Source organism: Mus caroli, unplaced genomic scaffold, assembly GCF_978045245.1.
Source record: "Mus caroli unplaced genomic scaffold, Mus_caroli_1 scaffold_8, whole genome shotgun sequence".
Classification (NCBI taxonomy): Eukaryota; Metazoa; Chordata; class Mammalia; order Rodentia; family Muridae; genus Mus; species Mus caroli.
The window spans coordinates 124,771,013-124,790,136 of record NW_028227263.1 but is presented as its reverse complement, the minus strand read 5'-3'; the positions used below and the strand labels follow the sequence as shown (position 1 = coordinate 124,790,136).

Below are 19,124 nucleotides of genomic sequence, written 5' to 3'. Positions count from 1 at the left end.
CTGCAAACAAAGTAACCTTTAGTGTCTGAGTGTGGATCTGGTCTTGCTATGTAGCCCAGGCTTGCCTACTACTTGTAACGGTTTTGTCTCAGGTCTGTCTGGAACGCAAGGAATGCACTACCTTGTAACTCAGATTACAAACTATACAATTTATTTTTAAAAAGCATTTTAGTTTTAACCAGGTAGACATGTTGCAGGAGTGGGGGGGGGGTGGGAATACTGCACGCAGGTGTCCCCAGATGCCAGAGGCATCAGATGCCCCTAGAGCTGGAGTTTTAGACAGGGGCTAGAAGCAAATGCAAATTCTCTGCAAGAGCGATGTCCTCTTAACCTCTGAGTAGTCTTTCCAGCTTTATCTTTATTTTTTGACACAGCGTCTCATAGCCTTGACCAGGCTAGTCTCAAACTCACAGAGGTACACTAACCTCAGCATCCAGAATGGTGCGATTAAAAGTGTGTGCCACCACGGCAGATTCAAACCGTACATTTTAGAAATGCTGCCAAGATTCCTGCCCTTCTGGAGGCTCTGTTCTACCTGTGATGTGAACATAGTGCCTCATTTCAATATCTTGGTTTTTTTTATTTGCCAATTAGGAGGTGGTGGTAGGCAAGTGTGGGGTGTGAGATGAAGGTGAGAAATGGGAGAGAAAGTTTAGGAAAACTCATATATTATTAATTATTTGTCAACTAAAATGATAAATCAATAAAGTTGTTCTTCCTAAACTCTTCATCCCTCGCTAACGTCCCTTTCAAGTAGCCTCGATTCCCTTTTCAAGGGCCTCGGGCCAAAATGGAGGCGGCTGGACTCTATTTCCCAGAAACCCTCGCGGGAGAATTTTCTGCGCCTGCGTATTTTAGCGTGCCCTTAGCCTCCTGGTAATTAGAGTTTCTATTTCTCAGCCCGCCTAGTTTGTTTCCTACTCCACCTCCAAGTCACCGTATTGCATCTTGGGAGCTGTAGTCCATGGCCGCCCGTACTCTAATTCCCAGTGGGCTTCGGGGCCAGAACCCGGAAGGGGAGGCTGGAGAGGAGCGAGTGGGGGAAACCCGCGTAGTCGGGAGAGCTGCAGCGCGGGGAGATGGTGAGAGCCCCAAGCTGGGTCCTGCGGGTGCTTGAGAGTATGAGCGGGGTGTTCAGGACTTGGGTTCGAGAGGAAGCAAACTGAGGCTAAAGAAAGGGCTGGGTGTGGGGAGATCACTGTGGGTGGGGATTGAGAGGAACGGGAGCCCGAGGAAGTAGAAGAATGGGGGCTAGGGAGGGGTCTTGGAGGTGGAGAGAGTCGAGCTTTGGAATCAGCTATCAAGGGGATTGGGAGCTGGGGGAGTGAGGCTCGGAGTTGGAGTCCTGGCTGAATAGATCAGAGACCCTGAGTGGGTAATTTCGAGAGAGGTTAGTTAGCCTGGTTATGTGGAAAGGCATAGGAGTCCGGGATAAATGAGTGAAGGGAGAGGCTAACCACTGATGCATTGGGTTGGGTTGCGGGATTGCGAGGTGGGGCGGCAAGGCCAGTTGAAGAGATGGGAGGTAGAAGTCATCGATGGTTCAGGTTAGCTTCTAGGACCAGGAGGCGTTGTAGGGTGCGTGAGTTAGGAGCGTGGCTGTCAATATCGTGTCTTAATCCAACCAAAAACTACCAATAAACTGGACAGCCACAGAACTCTGGGTTGATATGACCAGATGGGGTCCATAGAGACAACCTTTAGCACCCTTCTAGCCCCGGTCGTATCTAGATACAGTGTTTTGTGGGGGCAGTCCAGCTTTCAGGTTCCTTATCCTCTTTTGTGACCTGTGCAGGTCTCTCTGTAACCTTCTTGTGACCTTATTTGTATGGTGAGAACAAGCAGGCCATTCTGAAGATAGCTAAAGGGAGGTTCCATAAAAATTGATATTTTCGGTAGGAAAGTTAAGTCCCAGCATCAAAGCTGTCGGTGGAAAGCTCCCGTCCCAGGAATGTTGACTGGGTTCAAGTTGTTAAAAGATTTCCTATTCTTCAGTCCAGCCCCCAGACATTTTCTCAAAGCCTGACAATAGTCTATGTACACCACAGTTTATGCAGGGGACACCCCCGTCCCCAGCCCTACCCCTTTATTGCTAGCATCTTTTTCTAAGAAATGCCCAGGTTCGGCTTCAGCTGTGTGTGTATTAACTCACTGGATTCAGGCGGTGCCTTAAGTGTAGATCTTCATTTCACAGGAAGCAAGTAGAGGCACGGAGAGTTTAAGCAATCTTCTCCATGTCAGCCAACATTAAATGGTAAATATACAATTGCAGTCTGGGTCAGAATCTGCTTTGGTGGAGACACCCAGCCAGAACAACTGTCAGATAGGATTTAATTCTTTTCTGTGACCTGAGCAACTCTTGGAACTCTGTCCAGCTATTAAATGAGATCCATAACCTTGGTAGGCTAGAGAGTTTAGGGAGCTAATGTTTGGAAAGTGCTTAGAGTAAGTGCATAGTACACAGGTGTTGTCTTGGGACTTGCTGTGTAGCTCAGGCTGGCCTCTTAACTCTTGCTCTTCCCGCCTCAGGAGCCAGAGTGCTGAGGTTTATCACTACTGGTGCCCAGATATGATTTGTTGTTGTTTTGAGACAGGGACTCATGTGTTCCAGCCTGGCTAAGAACTGTGTAGCTGAGGGTGGCCTTGAACTTCTGATCCTCCTGTCTCCATATCCTGATTTCTGGGATTATAGGTGTGCACTACCATGCCTGGTTTATGCTGTACTGGGGATCAAACTCAGGGTGTTGTGCATGCTAGGCTACCAGCTAAACTACAACATTGGGTCATGTTTTTGTTTCTGAAGTGAATGGGCAAAACCAGATAAAGGAGGTAGGAGAGGACCCAGTGAGGGGGCACGGGACATGCTGTCCCTTGCTCTCAAGTTGCCTCCCCCTTTTTCCTGATTTTTCTAGTTCTACCTTTCCTGTCCTCCCCATTCCTGAGTTACTAAGTCTAAGCAAAACTCCTAGAAAGGTGCTCAGAAACTTAATCTGTCTCCAGCCAAATATTAATAATTCACTTGTCCCGGTCTGGCCCATTGCCCAAGTCTTCCAGTGAGTTAGAAATACTGCTGCTGGCAAGTGGGTTGGGGTTTTGTTTGGTTACTTTGACTTTTGGTTTTCTTGATGTTGTTGTGGTTGTGCCTATAAGTGTGCCCTCTAACATTTTAGTCAGGGCAGGCAGGGGATGTCTTCTCTGGGAAGTTTAGCAACTTTGTAATTCAATTTGAAACAATTTGGTCTTAGTATATAATTGGCATGGGGTTCTTTCTTGTGGGTTCTTCTTGAGGCAGTGGAGGAGGAAGAGGGTCAGCAGAGGGTAAGACTGTTTTAGGATTCCGGGGTAAGACTTGGTATTATGGGATGTTTAGGGTCGCTGTATAATCAGAAGTTCACTTATCTAAGTTACTCTGCTAACTGTAGCCGCCCTGTCTTCTGTGATGCACTTAGCACATCTTCCTCAAACAGCAAAGGGTTAAGTGAATAGCCTTTGTACTATCTCAACAGGAGCTGCTCGGCTCGAACTTTCAGCCTGCTAGTCCTAGTCCGGAGTTAAAGGAAGAAAAAGGGGACACTTAGAAAAATGATTATAGCATTTATTACTAAGTTGTAAAAAGTTTCCTATGAGCTGGACATGGTAGTGCACGCCTTTAATCCCAGCACTCGGGAGGCAGAAGCAGGCGGATTTCTGAGTTTGAGGCCAGCCTGGTCTACAGAGTGAGTTCCAGGACAGCCAGGGCTACACAGAGAAACCCTGTCTCGAAAAAAAACAAAAAAACAAAACAAAACTTTAAGAATTCTCACGTCATTAAGACTTAAATCGTCTATTTGTCTATATAGTATCACTACAAGACAGTACATCTTCGTGGATCTGCAGAGATCTGCTCCAAAGGGGTGTGCTACTACTTAGTGATTGTTATGTTTAATAATAACAGGAAAAGCATATTAATAGCAGGACTCTTTCCTAAAATGAATTCCCTTACAGCCTTGCTTAATAAGGGCGAACCTGTCGCAGATTATATAATAATCCGAAGCAGGCCATCTCAGGATGATCACCTGCTAGTTATTAGCTTGTCCCATCATGGCTCCTGACATATAATTGTGTGTATGGTGTGGATTGTTTGAACACGTGCCTCCCTGGAGAGGGCAGTTAGATCAGGAGCTGGAGGCTGAGGACAGCCTGGTGTATGTGTGCTGGGCCCCGAACCTGCAACCTCAGGAAGGAGAGTAGCATTTTTAACCACTCAGCCGTTGCAGCAACCCAGTATGGGTCTTTTAGGCCACTTGCTTGGAGTCTTTCTTCTTTGTTTCTTTTTTAGAACAGCGTTTCTCTATGTAGCCCTGTCTAACCTGGAACTCTATGTGGACCAGGCTGGCCTTGAACTCACAAAGATCCACCTGCCTTCCAAGTGTGGGAGTTGAAGGCATGCTCTACCATTTTTAAGATGGGGCCATACTTAGCCCATGATGTCCTCCTAAGGAATTGATAATAAGGCCATGTATTTAAAATGCTCAGTAAGGATGACAGCCTTCTGGGGTTTTCATTCTTTCAAGAAAATAACACTAAAGCTGTTTGTGGTGGCACAAGCCTGTCATCACAGCCCAATGGTGGTGGAAATAGGAAGATCTGGAGTTCAGGCTAGCCTGGACTTCATGTTTTCTAGAAAGAGAGAATGGGCGCAGGGAGGGAAGGGGAAGAAAGGCTGTCATCTGAAAAATGGGGTTTCACTTAAACCCTTCGTCTATTTATTGAATAGCATGTTGTATGGGGTGCCTGTGGAGGTCAGCAGGAGCCAGTTTTCTCCTTCCATCCTGTGGATTCAGGTTGGTTAGGCTTGGCGGCAAGGGCCATAGTCACCTTACTGGCTGGATTCACTTCCTAAGAGCCTCTGCTAGGTGCCAGGGCCTGGACTGCAGGCAGACTGGCCTCTGCCCTCTGGGGCTCCCTGTTTTCAAGATGCCAGAGTACTGTTCTCTGGCACAAGCAGCTTTGCGTTCAGTTTTCAGGCGCCCTTCATGCCCACGTTGCCTTGCCTGCACCGCATTGTTGTGGCACACAGGGATGTGGCCCCTGTCTTCCCACCCCACCCCCTGAGAACTTTTAACATCGTCTCTTCACTCTTTCTTAAATTACCTAAACACCTATTGGTTTAAGGTAAAGCGGAACATCTCTCACTTGTCCCTGTGTGTCACAGCTGGGTGAGCTGACACTGCCCCCATCCCCCCATCCCACCCTCGTGCCCTCCCCCCATACCCCTATCCCACCCTCATGCCCTCCCCCCATCTCCCCCCACCCCGTGCCCTCCATTTGTTTGTCTTAGGGAGAAAGAAAGAGGAATCAGATTTCCAGATTATTCTGCATTCACTCTCCTTTGTGTCTCCGTTGTGTCTGTTTTGTGTGTTGCACATTCTAACTGTGTAGCTCCAGTGCTCTGAGACGCAACGTGTTAAGTATGCCAGGCTAGCCCAGGACTCACAGAGATCTGCCTACCTCTACCCACTGAGTGTTGAAATTAAAAGGCAGGAGCCACCAAGTGTTTGCTTCACTATGTAGTGTAGGCTGGCCCCAACCTTTGGTCATTTTGTCCCAACTATATGGTGCTGGAATTATAAGTCTGTGCCACCACAGGGAAGTGTTGTTTTTCTTTCCTCTTCTAAGAGGAGGAGTCTTACATATAGCACAGGCTGGTGTTGAACTCACAGTGTAGCCAACAATGACCTTGACTCTCCTGCTTCCACTTCCCAAGTTCTGGGATCACAGACTCCAAGTACTGTGTTCTTTTAACTTTTATTTTAAAAATCCCAAAAAACTGAAATTGGATTTCAGTTTGCTTGGCTGAGGCTTGATCATATAGTATGCCTGTGTGTCTGTGTGTGTGTGTGTGTGTGTGTGTGTGTGTCTGCAAGCTCCAGGGATCTTCCTATTTCTGTATGCCACCTTACTCTGCTTTTTACATGGTGGTATGATGAAGCCCAGGTCCTCATGCTTGCCTGGCTAGCACTTTTTATGCAGATTGACGTTACCTATGTTTTGAGTGTTGTATGTACCTATGTCTATACCATGTGCATGCCGTGCCCGTGAAGGCCAGAAGAGGGCATGCGATCCCCTGGAACAGACAGTTGTGAGCCACCACATGGGTGCTGGGAATTGATGGGGATCTTCTGCAAGAGCTGCCAGTGCTCGTAACCCCTAAGCCAGCTCTCCAGCCCTGACCCTCCCTCAAAGCACAGCTTTCCTGAAGAGTTTGCCTCTGGCACCTGCCTTCTTACAGAAAAGGGCATGGCTTCTCTGTATCCTTACTGACTCCTTAATTTGAAATCATAAAGTCAACTTCCATACAGCCCAGCCTCTCACCTGTGTATTTGTTTATTTCTGCCTGGAAACTGCCAGCAAGTTTATTTTCCCTTTATCCAATTAGTATGTCAGCCCCTTGAGGACAAGGATTTCTGTCTTCTGTTCCCTGTGTGTCCCCAATGCCTGGAACTGCACTTGTCACAGTGTAGGTTTTTCTTTTGTTTTGCCTTTGGCAGTGTCTCACTGGGTAGCCCCGGCTGGCCTGAATTCACTGTGTAGACCAGGCTGGCCCTGAATGCAGAGATCTGCCCACCTCAGTCTGGCCCAAAGTACCGGGATTAAAGGATACACCACCACAGCTAGCTACAGAATAGGTTTGTGGCTTTATTGTTTGTTTGGTTTGTTTTTTTCCAAGATAGGGTTACTCTGTATAATATACCCCTGGCTGTCCTGGTACTCTTTTTAGACCAGGCTGGCCTTGAACTCACAGAGGTCTGTCTGCCTTTGCATCCCAAGCGCTGGGATTATAAAGTTGAGCACTGCCATGCTTGGCCTTGTTTTTGTTGTTGTTGTTGGGTTTTTTTTTTTTTTCAAATACGTGTATTTTTATGTGTATGGATATTTTGCCTGCATGCATGTTTGTGGACTATATGTGTACAGTGCCCTCAGAGGCCAGAAGAGGACATTAGATCCTCTGGAACTGGAGTTACGGACAGTTGTGAACTATCATGTGGGTGCTGGAAACTGAGTCCGACTCCTCTTCAAGAGCAGCCAGTGCTTCTTCCTTTCTGAGCCATTTCTCCAGCCTCCCTATTATTTGCTTCTGTATCTGGGGGAGAGTTCAGGGCCCTCTGCTTGCCAGGCAAGCACTCAAACACTGAGCATTGAGCAGCACAGCACCTGCAGCTCCTCGTTGGTGGATTCGAGACACACGCTGTACTCCTGAGCCATGCCCTCAGACTCCTCTTAGGAGGCAGGGCTCCCTGAAAGTTGCTCAGGCTGGCTTTGAACCTGTGATATCCTCCATCCTCAACCTCCCACAGAGCTAGAATTACAGATGTGGCCATCAGGCTTGCTTTGAAGTTGTTTCTGACCAATAATCCTCAGGGCAGAACCATCTAAACATTTGGACATCTAAAGATCCTGAAAGCAGACAGAAACCAGGCAAGGTTTCTTCCCTGTGTCCCAGTTTTCCCACCTTAGGCTGTCAAACAAGCTGCTTAACCCTCCATACCTTAGTTCTTAACACTGTAGAACAAGATTGAGGATGGCATAGTAGCTGAACTTTAGAGAGCTAGATAATCTGATGCCCAGGTTAAATTAAATAGCCATGGGTGGCTCAGGGGAGCCATGGATGAGCAAGGGCTTGTGGACCCCCAAGGTATCAGTGAGCCACTCAAGGATCCAGGGTAGCTACAAAGAGAGACCTCCTGAAACAAATGCATAGCCAGGAGGGGAGAGAGCCTCTCACCTACCCAACTCACTGCCACTGAGCAGTGACAGAGGACAAGTGTTCCAAGCAGAATCGAGGTGAGGAAGAGGTCAAGGATAGCCCGGGAAGGTAGTAGGGGCCGCCCAGGAGAGAGGTGCTGGGATTTTCTTGGGCAGCTGGCTGCAGTGGCCAGCTATGCAGATGTCTCCAACAGTAGATGTACAAAAGTTGGCCAGCAGTCAGGCCACCTGCTCATTCACTCGTTCAGACCGCATGTATTACACACCTCCCACATGCTAGGGGCTGCTTCTCCAGCTTTCAGTGGGCATGGTAACCTGGGCTGTTTAAAGAAATGCACATTTGGATTCAACCACCCTGAGGTTGGGACCTAGAGCCTGTGCTTGTTCCCAGGGGCTGACGCGTGGGCACTGTGTCTCAAGAAGGCAAACTTGAGACAAAGAACAGACATGCATGCCAGCCAAGCTAGCCATGGTAGTGCACATCTGTCATTTGCCGGCCTGAGAAAACCGAGGCAGGAGGTTCCCCAGTTTGAGACAAGCTTGTACTACATAGTGAGACACAGGGAAATGTCTGCCTTCGAGCTTTCACATCAATAAGGAGAGGCAGACAGCACACTTAATAAGCAAAATGGTTAGTACAGTGGGCAGCGTGATATGTGCTAAGGAGAAAAACTAATGAGGGTTGAGAGTTTGTGTTCTGTTGGGTAGAAGCTGTGGGCTTGTATCAAAGGCCTCCTAGAGGCAATTTCTGAGCCAAGCCTGAAGGAGATAAAGGGTGAGTCCTGGAGGTAGGTGGGGGACAGTAGTTTAGGCAGCCAGCAGTGACTGTAATGGCTCGGACAACTGAGTGGTGTAGTCCATGCCCAGCAAGCATGGGTAATCTGGACAGAATTGCCTCAGTTCAGTGTGAGCAAAGGCTGCTGCCTAGCCCTGCCTAGCCCGTCCCTGCCTGAGCTTCCTTCCTAGTCTTTGACATGACTCGGACCGGCTGGATGGGGTGGCTCAAACATTAAGAGCTCTTGCTGCTCTTGCAAAGGGCCTGACTTTGGTTCCCATCTCCCATGTCAGGTGACTCACAACCATCTGTGACTGTAGCTCCAGGGAATCTGACACCCTTTCCTGGCCTCCAACACCTTTAGCTGTGCACAGACACACAGACTTTAAAATAGAGGATCTTTGATCCATTTAAAAAATAATAATAATAACAACAAGAACACTATAGGAAGATGGCTTAGTCCAGTGGTTCCTAATGCTGTGACCCTTTAATACAGTTCGTCATGTTGTGGTGACCCCCAACCATAAAATTATTTCCTTGCTACTTCATTACTGTAATTTTGTTACTGTTATGAATCGTAATGTAAATATCTGATAGGCAGGATATGTTATAAGATCCCAAGGGGTCGTGACCCGCAGGTTGGGAACTGCTGGTTTAGTTGGCAAAATGCCTGCTCTGCAAACATGCCGACCTGAGCTCAGATCCCCAGCACCCACCTCAGAAGCCAGGCAGAGGTGTGCAGCACCCACCTCAAAAGCCAGACAGAGATGTGCAGCACCCACCTCAGAAGCCAGGCAGAGGTGTGCAGCACCCACCTCAGAAGCCAGGCAGAGGTGTGCAGCACCCACCTCAGAAGCCAGACAGAGATGTGCAGCACCCACCTCAGAAGCCAGGCAGAGATGTGCAGCACCCACCTCAGAAGCCAGGCAGAGGTGTGCAGCACCCACCTCAGAAGCCAGACAGAGATGTGCAGCACCCACCTCAGAAGCCAGGCAGAGGTGTGCAGCACCCACCTCAGAAGCCAGGCAGAGGTGTGCAGCACCCACCTCAGAAGCCAGGCAGAGGTGTGCAGCACCCACCTCAGAAGCCAGGCAGAGATGTGCAGCACCCACCTCAGAAGCCAGGCAGAGGTGTGCAGCACCCACCTCAGAAGCCAGGCAGAGGTGTGCAGCACCCACCTCAGAAGCCAGGCAGAGGTGTGCAGCACCCACCTCAGAAGCCAGGCAGAGGTGTGCAGCACCCACCTCAGAAGCCAGGCAGAGGTGTGCAGCACCCACCTCAGAAGCCAGGCAGAGATGTGCAGCACCCACCTCAGAAGCCAGACAGAGATGTGCAGCACCCACCTCAGAAGCCAGGCAGGGCTGTGTGTCTGGAACCAGAACCTAGAGGGCAGTGGGTAGAGACACTTGAATTCCTCTGCTTATTGGCCACCTAGTCAAGCCACTACCAGAGGTAGGGGACAAACCATGTGCAGTCTGTCATGGTGGTACACTCAACTTTAATCCCACCACTGGGGAGGCAGAGGCTGGCAGATCTATGAATTCAAGGCAAGCTCTAGGCTAGCCAGGGCTACATAGATGAGACCCTGTCTCAAAAGAAAAAACAATAGACATGCCAAATGATTGAGGAAGACACTTGTTGTTGACCTCTGGCCACTACACACTCATGTGCATTCACAGGCTCTTATATACTCCCATCCAAGCTCATTCGTATGCCATACGTAGACGGGAAATAGAGACATGAAAATGAGGCATGGAAGTTGAGGAGCATGCGTGGGCTCCCAGTGCTCAGAGGCAGGATTAAGAGTTTGAGGCTAGGCTGGAGTACACACTGAGACCCTAGAGAGAGATGTAGGGATTATTTTTTTATGATTTATTTATTGTGTATATGAGTACACTATCACTGTCTTCAGACACACCAGAAGAGGGTATCAGATGGTTGTGAGCCACCATGTGGTTGCTGGGAATTGAGCTCAGGTCCCTAGGAAGAGCAGTCCCTGCTCTTAACCTCTGAGCCCTCTCTCCTGCCCTAGGTGAGTTAATTTGAAGTGCTTTGGTGGTAACTGCTATTGTGATTAACATGTTTATGCTGCCTGTGAGTGGATGTCTTTCCCTTGCCTGAGAGCCCAGTGTCATCAGTGCATGCACTCTGGAGGAGCCCACAGTGCGTGTATCTCAGGGTGTGGGAATGTGCATTCTCTAATTACTAGGAGCACTTGATGAGGGTGTGGAGTGTAGCCCTGCTCTATCAGCTTCACTCTCAGGCAGTCTGGGATCGCCGAGTTAATGGTTCTCATTAAAACTGTGGATGACAGGTCTAGAGAAATGGCTTTGCAGAAAAGAGCATTTGCTGCTCTTTCAGAGGACTGGAGCTTGTTTCCCAGCACCACATCAGGTGGGTCACAGGTGCCTATAACTCCAGTGCCCTCATCTGGAGTATGGGCACCTAGATTCACATGTACTTACCCACACTCAGACACACAAGAGGCACATACACACACTCGAAAGGTAATAAAAACAAATCCTTAAAACTGTAGATTTGTGGAATTCTTGGCTCCTGTGGAAAAGCCATACACATCTTTAGCTGATAAACCATCTCTCCAGCCACCAGCACTGCACTGAAAGCCACCGTTGAGTTTCGCTTGAATCAGCCTGACATAGGCCAGAAACACAAGGTGTTTTAATTTTAGGATAAAGTAAAAGTCATTATTGAGTGATTTCCTGTTGTTTCCCTATAGGGGGTGTAAGACAGGAAAGAATGGACATGTCCTTCAAGGCCAAGGCCATGATTGTGGGGACCAGTACAGGGTTAGTAATTGATTTTGGCTGTTCAAATGAGATCTGATGTAGTCTAGGCTGGCCTTGAACTCCTGATCCTCCTACTTTGTTTCCTAATTCGCCTCCTTCTTTATATTCAATATTTTAAATATATTTTGCCCACACTTAGTCTGTGTACCCCATGCATGCAGTGCCCATAGTGGTCAAAAGAGGGTGTCAGTCCTCTGGAACTGGATTTACAGTCCATTGTGATCTGCCTGCCATATAGGTGCTGAAACTGAACCTGGGTCCTCTGCAAGAGCAGCCAGAACTTTTAACGCTGAGCCATTCCTTTAGCCCCTCGTTTGCCTATTTGTGTGTTTGTGTGTGTGTGTGTGTGTATGGGGGGGGGGCGTCGTCGTAGTTTTGCTCATTCCATTTTTATGATTTTAATTTTTATATTACAACAGTCTCACACTATATAACCCAGATTGGCTTAAAACTCTTCCTGCTTCAGCCTCCCAGACTACTGGAATTACAGGCATGAGATGCCATTCCTGCTTGCCTATTTGTTTTAAAGGCAAGGTAACTAAGGCTCTGGGCGTCCCACCGAGAAATTTCTCTATCCCTACCACAACTGGTAAACAAAGCCAGGGTCTCCGACCTCTCTCCCATACTCTTCTTTCTGCCCCAGTCCTCAATCTCCTGGCGCTGTGTCCCTTTAAATCTTTAACGTCAATCAGGGCTCTGGTTTTAAGGGAACATCGAGTAATATACCTCCCCTTGAGTGCATCTGCCTGTGTCCGGACCGGGTTACCGGGTTTCCGGTTCGGCAGTGTTGGGCTTTGGGAATTTGTCCCTACTCCCGTACATCTGTTTCCATCCCGCCCACCTCCTCCCTGTCACCTCCCGCCTACTCGTCCAGTCTTGCTCCTCCTGGTCCCTTTGCCAGGGCCTTCCTTATTTGGGCACGGCTCTGAACCCCGGTCGCTCATTGGCTCAGGCCGTCACGCGCGCGTCTGTCAACAAAGGGGCGGGTCGGAGTGCGCAGCGTGCCAGCCCGCGCGAGGGGGGCGGGCCCACAAGGCTAGAGTGCGCATGCTTGTGGGTCGCCCTTCTCCCTACCGCCTGGAGGAGGCGCTGCGGGTGAGGGCGCCTGGGGGGCGTGTCCGGGTGTTTGGCGGGGGTCACCGGAGGGGCTCCAAAGGAGGCGGGTCCAAGATCTGGGGGATTCGTTTGCTTCTAAGCGATATTTGAGCTCTTGGGGGAAGTTGTGGATGTGGAGGGGATACTTTAGGGTTCCCTGGGGCTTAAGAAACCTTGGGTTCATTTATTTTGTAATGTGGAAGGCTTGGTTGCATTTTATGAGTGTCCTTTGTGACTGTGACTGGGGGTGTATGGTGGGCACAAGATGAGAATATTTCGGGGCCAGAATCCTTGGGCTTGAATACTTCCTACCTTTGTCACCAAGGGCAGGAGGACACTTTCCTTTCAGTGGCTCATCTGCAAACAGCTGCGGGATTCGGGACATATGTCTGCTATTGTACCTCTCCTGGTACCACTGGGGGCTATTGAAATTTATTTGGTTTGGGATTCGTTTTAAATGGGGTTTTATTATGTCTGGGTTCTTTCATGGTTCCTGAACTTCGGGGGAATGACGGGGTAGAGTCAGGACTGGTGTTTGGAATGAGCTGAGGCCCACTGAGTCACTTGTGATCTCAAATACTTGAGATTCAGGTATTTTGTGTGTCTTCAGATATATGAAAAGTTATTGATGGTTGGACTTTTCTGTGCTGGACAACATACTGGTTTGTTTGTTTTTTTTAATTTTAATGTATATGGTTGTTTTGCATGCATGTGTATCTATGCATCACATACGTACCTGGTGCCGTTGGAAACCAGATCCTCTGGAACTGGAGTTACAGAGAGCCTTCCTGTGGGTGCTGGGAACCAAACTTGAGCCCTCTGTAAGAGCAGCAAGTGCTTTTAACTGCTGAGCCATCTCTTCAGCCCTCTATTCTTATTTTATTTATTTATGAGACAAGGTCTCTCGGTAGCACTAGTTGGCCTAGGACTAGATATATAGAACAGGCTGGCCTTAAGCTCACAGAGATCCACTAGCTTCTACCTCCCAAGTGCTGGAATTGAAGGTGTGCACCACTTTGGGTTTGTTTAGACAGGGTCTGGAACTCCTTAGCCTCCTGTCTCATGTCATAGCCTCCCAAGTGCTGGGACTACAGGCATGCTCCACCAGGCTTTGTAGGGGAGGAGATTGAGTTTTTAAAGGAGAATTTGAAAAAGTCTGGACATTGGTGGGACATTAAGATACTGGAAGTGAGGGTAGGAGGTTTGGGGGAGGATTCTTAAGATCGGGGTCCTGTCACTGGTGATGCGTTTGGAGGCTGAGGTTTGAATGGCACCTGCAGGACCATGAAGTGCTAATTTATCAGAATTGTCTGGATTTAGAGTGGGCAGTCTATCCTACAGCATCAGCTAACTTTTTCTGTGACGGACTAGGTAATGAATTATTTCCAGCCAAACAGTTATTGATGCAGCCCTGTTCTTTTTGCGTGAAAACAGCCATAATTTGTTTCCATAGAACTTAATTTACAAAGACACGCAGTGGACTGGACCTAATTCTTGGCATGTAGTTTTACTTTAGTTCTGTTCCATTGGCATGATCAGGGCTTAAAAGTATGAAGGGTTATCCTCTTCATTTTTGTTTGTTTGTTTGGTGGTTTATTTTTAGACAGGGTCTGACAGTGTAGCCCAGGTTGATCTGGAACGCTGCATCTTTTTGCCTCAGCCCCTCCAGTTCTGAGATTACAGGCAGCGTACATCACCATGCCCTGCCGGAGGGTTATTTGCATGTGGAGATGTCTGGAAGGGATGGGCCAAAGATGGAGACAAGGGGTCTGCTACTCACTGGTAAGTAGAAAGTGGGACAGAAAATGTTGCCATCAGACTCATTGACAAAACTGCTTCCAGATTAGTTGATGTATGCAAAGCCATGGGAAAACAGAAAAGAGTCATTATTAAGGATACCCTCAATAGATGCTGTGACTGGGGCCTGTGGTCCCACATACCTGGGAGGCTGAGGCAAGGTGATTGCTAGGAACCTGACGAGAGCCTGTCTTACCTAGTGAGTTTCAAGGCAGCTGGGGGCTAAAGAGTGAGATCATGCCTCCAAAAATAAAGAATCTCAAAAAAACTTGAGTATAGTGTTTTACATTTGTAATCCCAGAATGAGGAATCCCAGAGGATTGGATTGCTGTGAGTTCAAGACTAGCCTGAGCTACCATGAGGCCCTGTCTTCAAAAGGAGATAAAGACCCATCGCCATCATATTTAAGTACCCCATGGCCAGGCTGGAGAAATGGCTCTGCAGTTAATAGCACTAACTTCTCTTCCAGAGGTCCTGAGTTCTAATCCCAGCAACCACATGATGGCTCACAGCCATCTGTAATGAGGTCTGATGCCCTCCAGTGTGTCTGAATACAGCTACTGTGTATGTGTACATATATATAAAATAAATCCTTTTTTAAAAAAGAAGAAGAAGAACCCTATGGCCCAAAACAAGTGGAGAGTGAAGTCCTTTTTTTCTTTCTATTTTTATTTACTTTATGTCTATGAGTGCTCGGCTGCATGTACACCTGCATGCCAGAAAAGGGCATCAAATCCCTTTATAGATGGTCATGAGCCACCATGTGGGTGCTGGGAATTGAACTTAGGACCTCTGAAAGAGCAGACAGTGCTCTTAACCGAGAGCCATCTCTCCAATCCTAAGAGTGAGTTTCTTAAGGGCCTGTCTAGTTCTGGCTTCATATTTTCCTCCCCTGCCTAATCACTTCATCCCTGTGTGTGCTCCAGCAGCCGAGACTATGGAGAAGGCTGGACCTGGCTGCTGGAGGGCACATGTAAGGAGGAGGAGCTTGGTCAGCCTGGTACTTTCCCTTAAAGGTCAAGCCAGGCGTGGTATTGCACTCCTTTAATTCCGGTACTTGGGAGACAGAAGCAGGTGGGTCTCTGAGTTGAAGGTCTATGTAATGAGTTTTAGGACAGCCAGGGCTACACACAGAGAGACCCTGTCTCAAAAAAAAAAAAAAAAAAAACCCAAAAGCAAAAACAAAAACCAGTTTTAGGAGACCAGGAAATTTGGGGGGCATCCCTCTGCTTACCTGGTGTGGGGCTGGAAGAGTTTTGTTCTCTTGGCCATGCTAGGGACACAATCTAGCCTAGTAAGTAGGCTACCACTGAGCCACAGCCCAAGTCCCTCACTGGGTAAAGTCATGCGAGTGCTGTTGCTGTACCACAGAACCACATTCCCAGCCCTTTTCTGGGGGATTCCAGACAGTGGCTCTTACCAGTGAGCCACGTCCCTAGCCAAAGAGAGAAAGTGTGTGTGTGTGTGTGTGTGTGTGTGTGTGTGTGTGTGTGTGTGTGTGTGTAATAGGTCTCATTCTTCCTCCCACATGCAGTGGTTAGGCTTGCACCCCTCCACTGTCTGGGGCACACAGTTCTCAGTGCCTTAATTTGGCCTGTCCCCTGGGCAGAAGTTTAAGTGTGGGTGGTGTTGGGAAGAAAGGCCACGAGCTCACTGTTGCAGCCTTCTGTGTCTGCAGGTGGCCTGGAGAGCTCCCCACTACCAACCTGGCCCTGAGACTGAGTGACTACCTGCTGCTGCTTGTCATTGCTGCCCAGCATGGACAGGGGCAGCCTCCTGCCCTTCCAACTCTGGTGCCCCCGGCCCTTCAGCAAGTATTCCCAGAACCAGCCGCGCCCGCCTTCCACAGCCCTCAAGCCGCCAGTCTGCCCTGACACAAGCAGCGGGACTGAGCCCGACCACAGGCCAGCGCGCTTGGAGAGCAGGCCACCTGCCGTGGCTGCAGAAGCCCCCGCCTCCCAGCATGCTCCACTCCTCTCTACAGCAGCTTCCGGCGATGAGGGTCGGGTCCTGCTGGACACGTGGTATGTTATCAAGCCTGGAAATACAAAGGAGAAGGTGGCCTTCTTTGTGGCCCACCAGTGTGGTGGAGGTAGCCGGGCCAGCTCTATGAAGGTCAAAGGGCACTGGGGCAGTGACAGCTCCAAAGCCAAGAGGAGGAGGCGCTGCCTTGAGCCCACCAAGGCTCCTCCAGACCATGGGGGCCGAGAAGGAACCCCTGCCACTGAGGTGACCCCCACTTCATCCGGGGATGATGTAGACCTGGTCTCTGTAGCAGAAATGGTGGCCCTGGTTGAACAGAGAGCTGCCCTGGCCCTGCAGAGTTATCCGCGCCCCAGTACCCCAGCTCCCGTGGTCTTTGTGTCAGCTGATCAGGGGGGACCAGCCAAGGGGCTAGGGTCAGAAAGGCGGTCTGGTGGTGGTGACTGCAGCCGAGTTGCTGAGGCAGTGGCCCACTTTGAGGCCCAGCGGGACAGCCCTCCTACCAAGGGTCTCCGCAAGGAGGAACGGCCGGGCCCTGGGCCCGGCGAGGTGCGTATAGCTTTCCGAATCTCCAATGTCCGAGAGCCCCATTCACCAGATGGCAACTTACCCAATGGGGGTGGAGGCCGGCCTGGTTGTGCCTACCCTGGTAGTCCTGGACCTGGGACTCGAGCCAAAGACAAAATCACCTGCGACTTGTACCAGCTTATCAGCCCCTCCAGGGATGCCCTTCCCAGCAATGTGGAGTTCCTATTGGCCAGGGCTGATGAAGCCAGTGAGGGTGAGACACCAGCCCCCGCCAGGCCTGAGGACACTCCACCAGCACCGCCTCCACCCCCTGCCCGGGACTGTGGTGCGTCAGGATTCCATGTAGATGTGGTGGTGACAGGTGTAGTGGATGCGTGCATCTTCTTTGGCAAAGATGGCACCAAGAACGTGAAGGAAGAGACTGTGTGCCTGACAGTGAGCCCTGAGGAGCCACCCCCACCTGGCCAGCTCTTCTTCCTGCAGTCCCGCGGTCCAGAAGGGCCTCCTGAGCCACCCCCAGCTGATATACCAAGCACAGTGCCAGGCCCCGATGATTCTGAGGGCACAACGGACACCTCCCTATGCCGCCTGTACCGGCATGTGTCACATGACTTCCTGGAGATTCGCTTCAAAATCCAGCGTCTTCTGGAGCCACGGCAGTACATGCTGCTGCTGCCTGAGCACGTGCTCGTCAAGATATTCAGCTTCCTGCCCACACGGGCCCTGGCAGCCCTCAAGTGCACCTGCCACCACTTCAAGGGGATCATCGAGGCTTTCGGCGTTCGTGCCACGGACTCTCGCTGGAGCCGAGACCCGCTCTACCGAGATGACCCTTGTAAGCAGTGCCGCAAGAGATACGAGAAGGGTGATGTGTCACTCTGCCGCTGGCACCCCAAACCCTACCACCATGACCTGCCTTACGGACGTTCCTACTGGATGTGCTGCCGCAGAGCCGATCGCGAGACACCAGGCTGCCGCCTGGGCTTGCATGACAACAACTGGGTACTGCCGTGCAATGGAGTGGGTGGAGGCCGTGCTGGCCGGGAAGAGGGGAGGTGAAGCCTGTGGATGAGGGGACACCTGCGATACCTAGCCCCTCCCCACTTTGCCGGGAGCTGGGGACCAGGACTAAGTCACCAGCCAACACCTACCAGTCCATGCAGCGTCCATCTCCCACCAGAACTGGGACCAGGTTTGGGATCAACAGGGTAAATACCTTGTTTGACCTCTGTTGGTTTTTTATTCTTCAGAGCCAGGGCCATGGACCCTCAGAGAGGGATGTGGTTTTTTGCCTTTTTTTTTTTTTTAAATCAGCATCTCAATTTCACCTCCATCCATCCCCGAGTCTCTCCACCCTAAGGACCCACCAGCAGGGGGCAGACGGCAGCTAATTTTGGTACCACCTGAGGCTTTCCTCAAGCTGGCCCTCCGTTCTGTGCCTCCCCCAGTTGTCTTTGGAGCTGTGCTTACCAAGGCGCTGCATGCTCTGAGGGTGGCCCATCCAGGCCCTTAGCTCACAACTCAAGTTGGCACTTTTTTGAGGCAGCCCAGCATTTCTAGATGTTTCCTCATTAAATAAAAAAAAAAGTTTTCTTCTGAACCTCAAACTACCAGAGTCTCTAGGGGAAGGAGGGTTGAAGTCCCCTCAAGCGTAGGAGAACCCCTTAGGCTCTTGTCACTGACTCTTTCCTCAGTAAAGCTGTGAAGCCCCTCGCCTCACTCCTGGATGACAAGCCAGCCAGAGGGACAGGCCAGCGGGTCTGGATTTCGCCGGGATTCTTCTTCCACTTTGGGGTCCTCTCTGAGGCATTAGGGTCTCTGCACCTACCCCACCCCAGCCACAAGTTTCTTTAGAATCTCTTGGTTAACCTGGGACCTTAATTTTGAGGCAGTTTGGTCCAAAATATTTTTGTCTGGGGTTTTTCCTCGTTTGGGGGTTTCATTTTATTTTCTCCTTCATTGTGGTCCCGGGAGCTTCTCGTGTGTGGCGTCTGACCAGTTTTGAATTGGTCCTTTCTATAAAATCAATATTTATAACGCTGTGCCCAGCCTGGTGTGTGTGATGTTAAGAGGGGATGGTAACGGAGAGACCCATAGGTTTGCTTAGCAGAGAGAACTGGAAAGGGAGAAGGCACCCATCCCTAGCTGAGTCCCTAAGCCTCAGAAAGACTTAGTTGTTTTAAATGTCTCACAACAGTGGTAGCTTCAACAGGGTCATTTTTTATTTCTCTCAAGAACCTATCCCTGGGAGCCCTCATCGCTGTGGTCTGTGACTGCAAGGGAGTCCTGCTGTGACAGAAAGGGAAGTAAGTCCCTTGGTGGCAGAGGAGCTCCACACACTGTGAATACCTCTCATCCATCAGAACTCAGATGTGCGCTGTCATGCTCAGCTT

The 19,124-nt window shown here is 49.8% G+C and overlaps 1 protein-coding gene across 4 annotated transcripts; it reads left to right on the top strand.

Annotated features, from left to right (window-relative positions):
* The first annotated feature begins 1,000 nt into the window (after positions 1-1,000).
* On the top strand, positions 1,001-18,773 carry Fbxo46 (F-box protein 46). 4 transcript variants are annotated; one of them, XM_021167248.3, is made up of 3 exons: positions 1,001-1,082; positions 14,084-14,205; positions 15,899-18,773. In XM_021167248.3, exon 3 carries the CDS (start codon positions 15,979-15,981, stop codon positions 17,788-17,790), a length of 1,812 nt encoding a protein of 603 aa, XP_021022907.1. In that variant the 5' UTR covers positions 1,001-1,082; positions 14,084-14,205; positions 15,899-15,978; the 3' UTR covers positions 17,791-18,773. The 4 variants fall into 4 exon arrangements, with proteins under 4 accessions (XP_021022907.1, XP_085698219.1, XP_021022908.1 ...); XM_085842093.1 differs by having other exon boundaries at positions 1,002-1,082; positions 14,027-14,205; XM_021167247.3 differs by lacking the exon at positions 1,001-1,082 and adding an exon at positions 8,904-12,423.
* Positions 18,774-19,124: the final 351 nt, after the last annotated feature.

Coding starts and splice junctions, on each gene's coding strand:
- Fbxo46 (XM_021167248.3), top strand. CDS start 15,979: ATGGACAGGGGCAGCCTCCTGCCCTTCCAACTCTGGTGCCCCCGGCCC.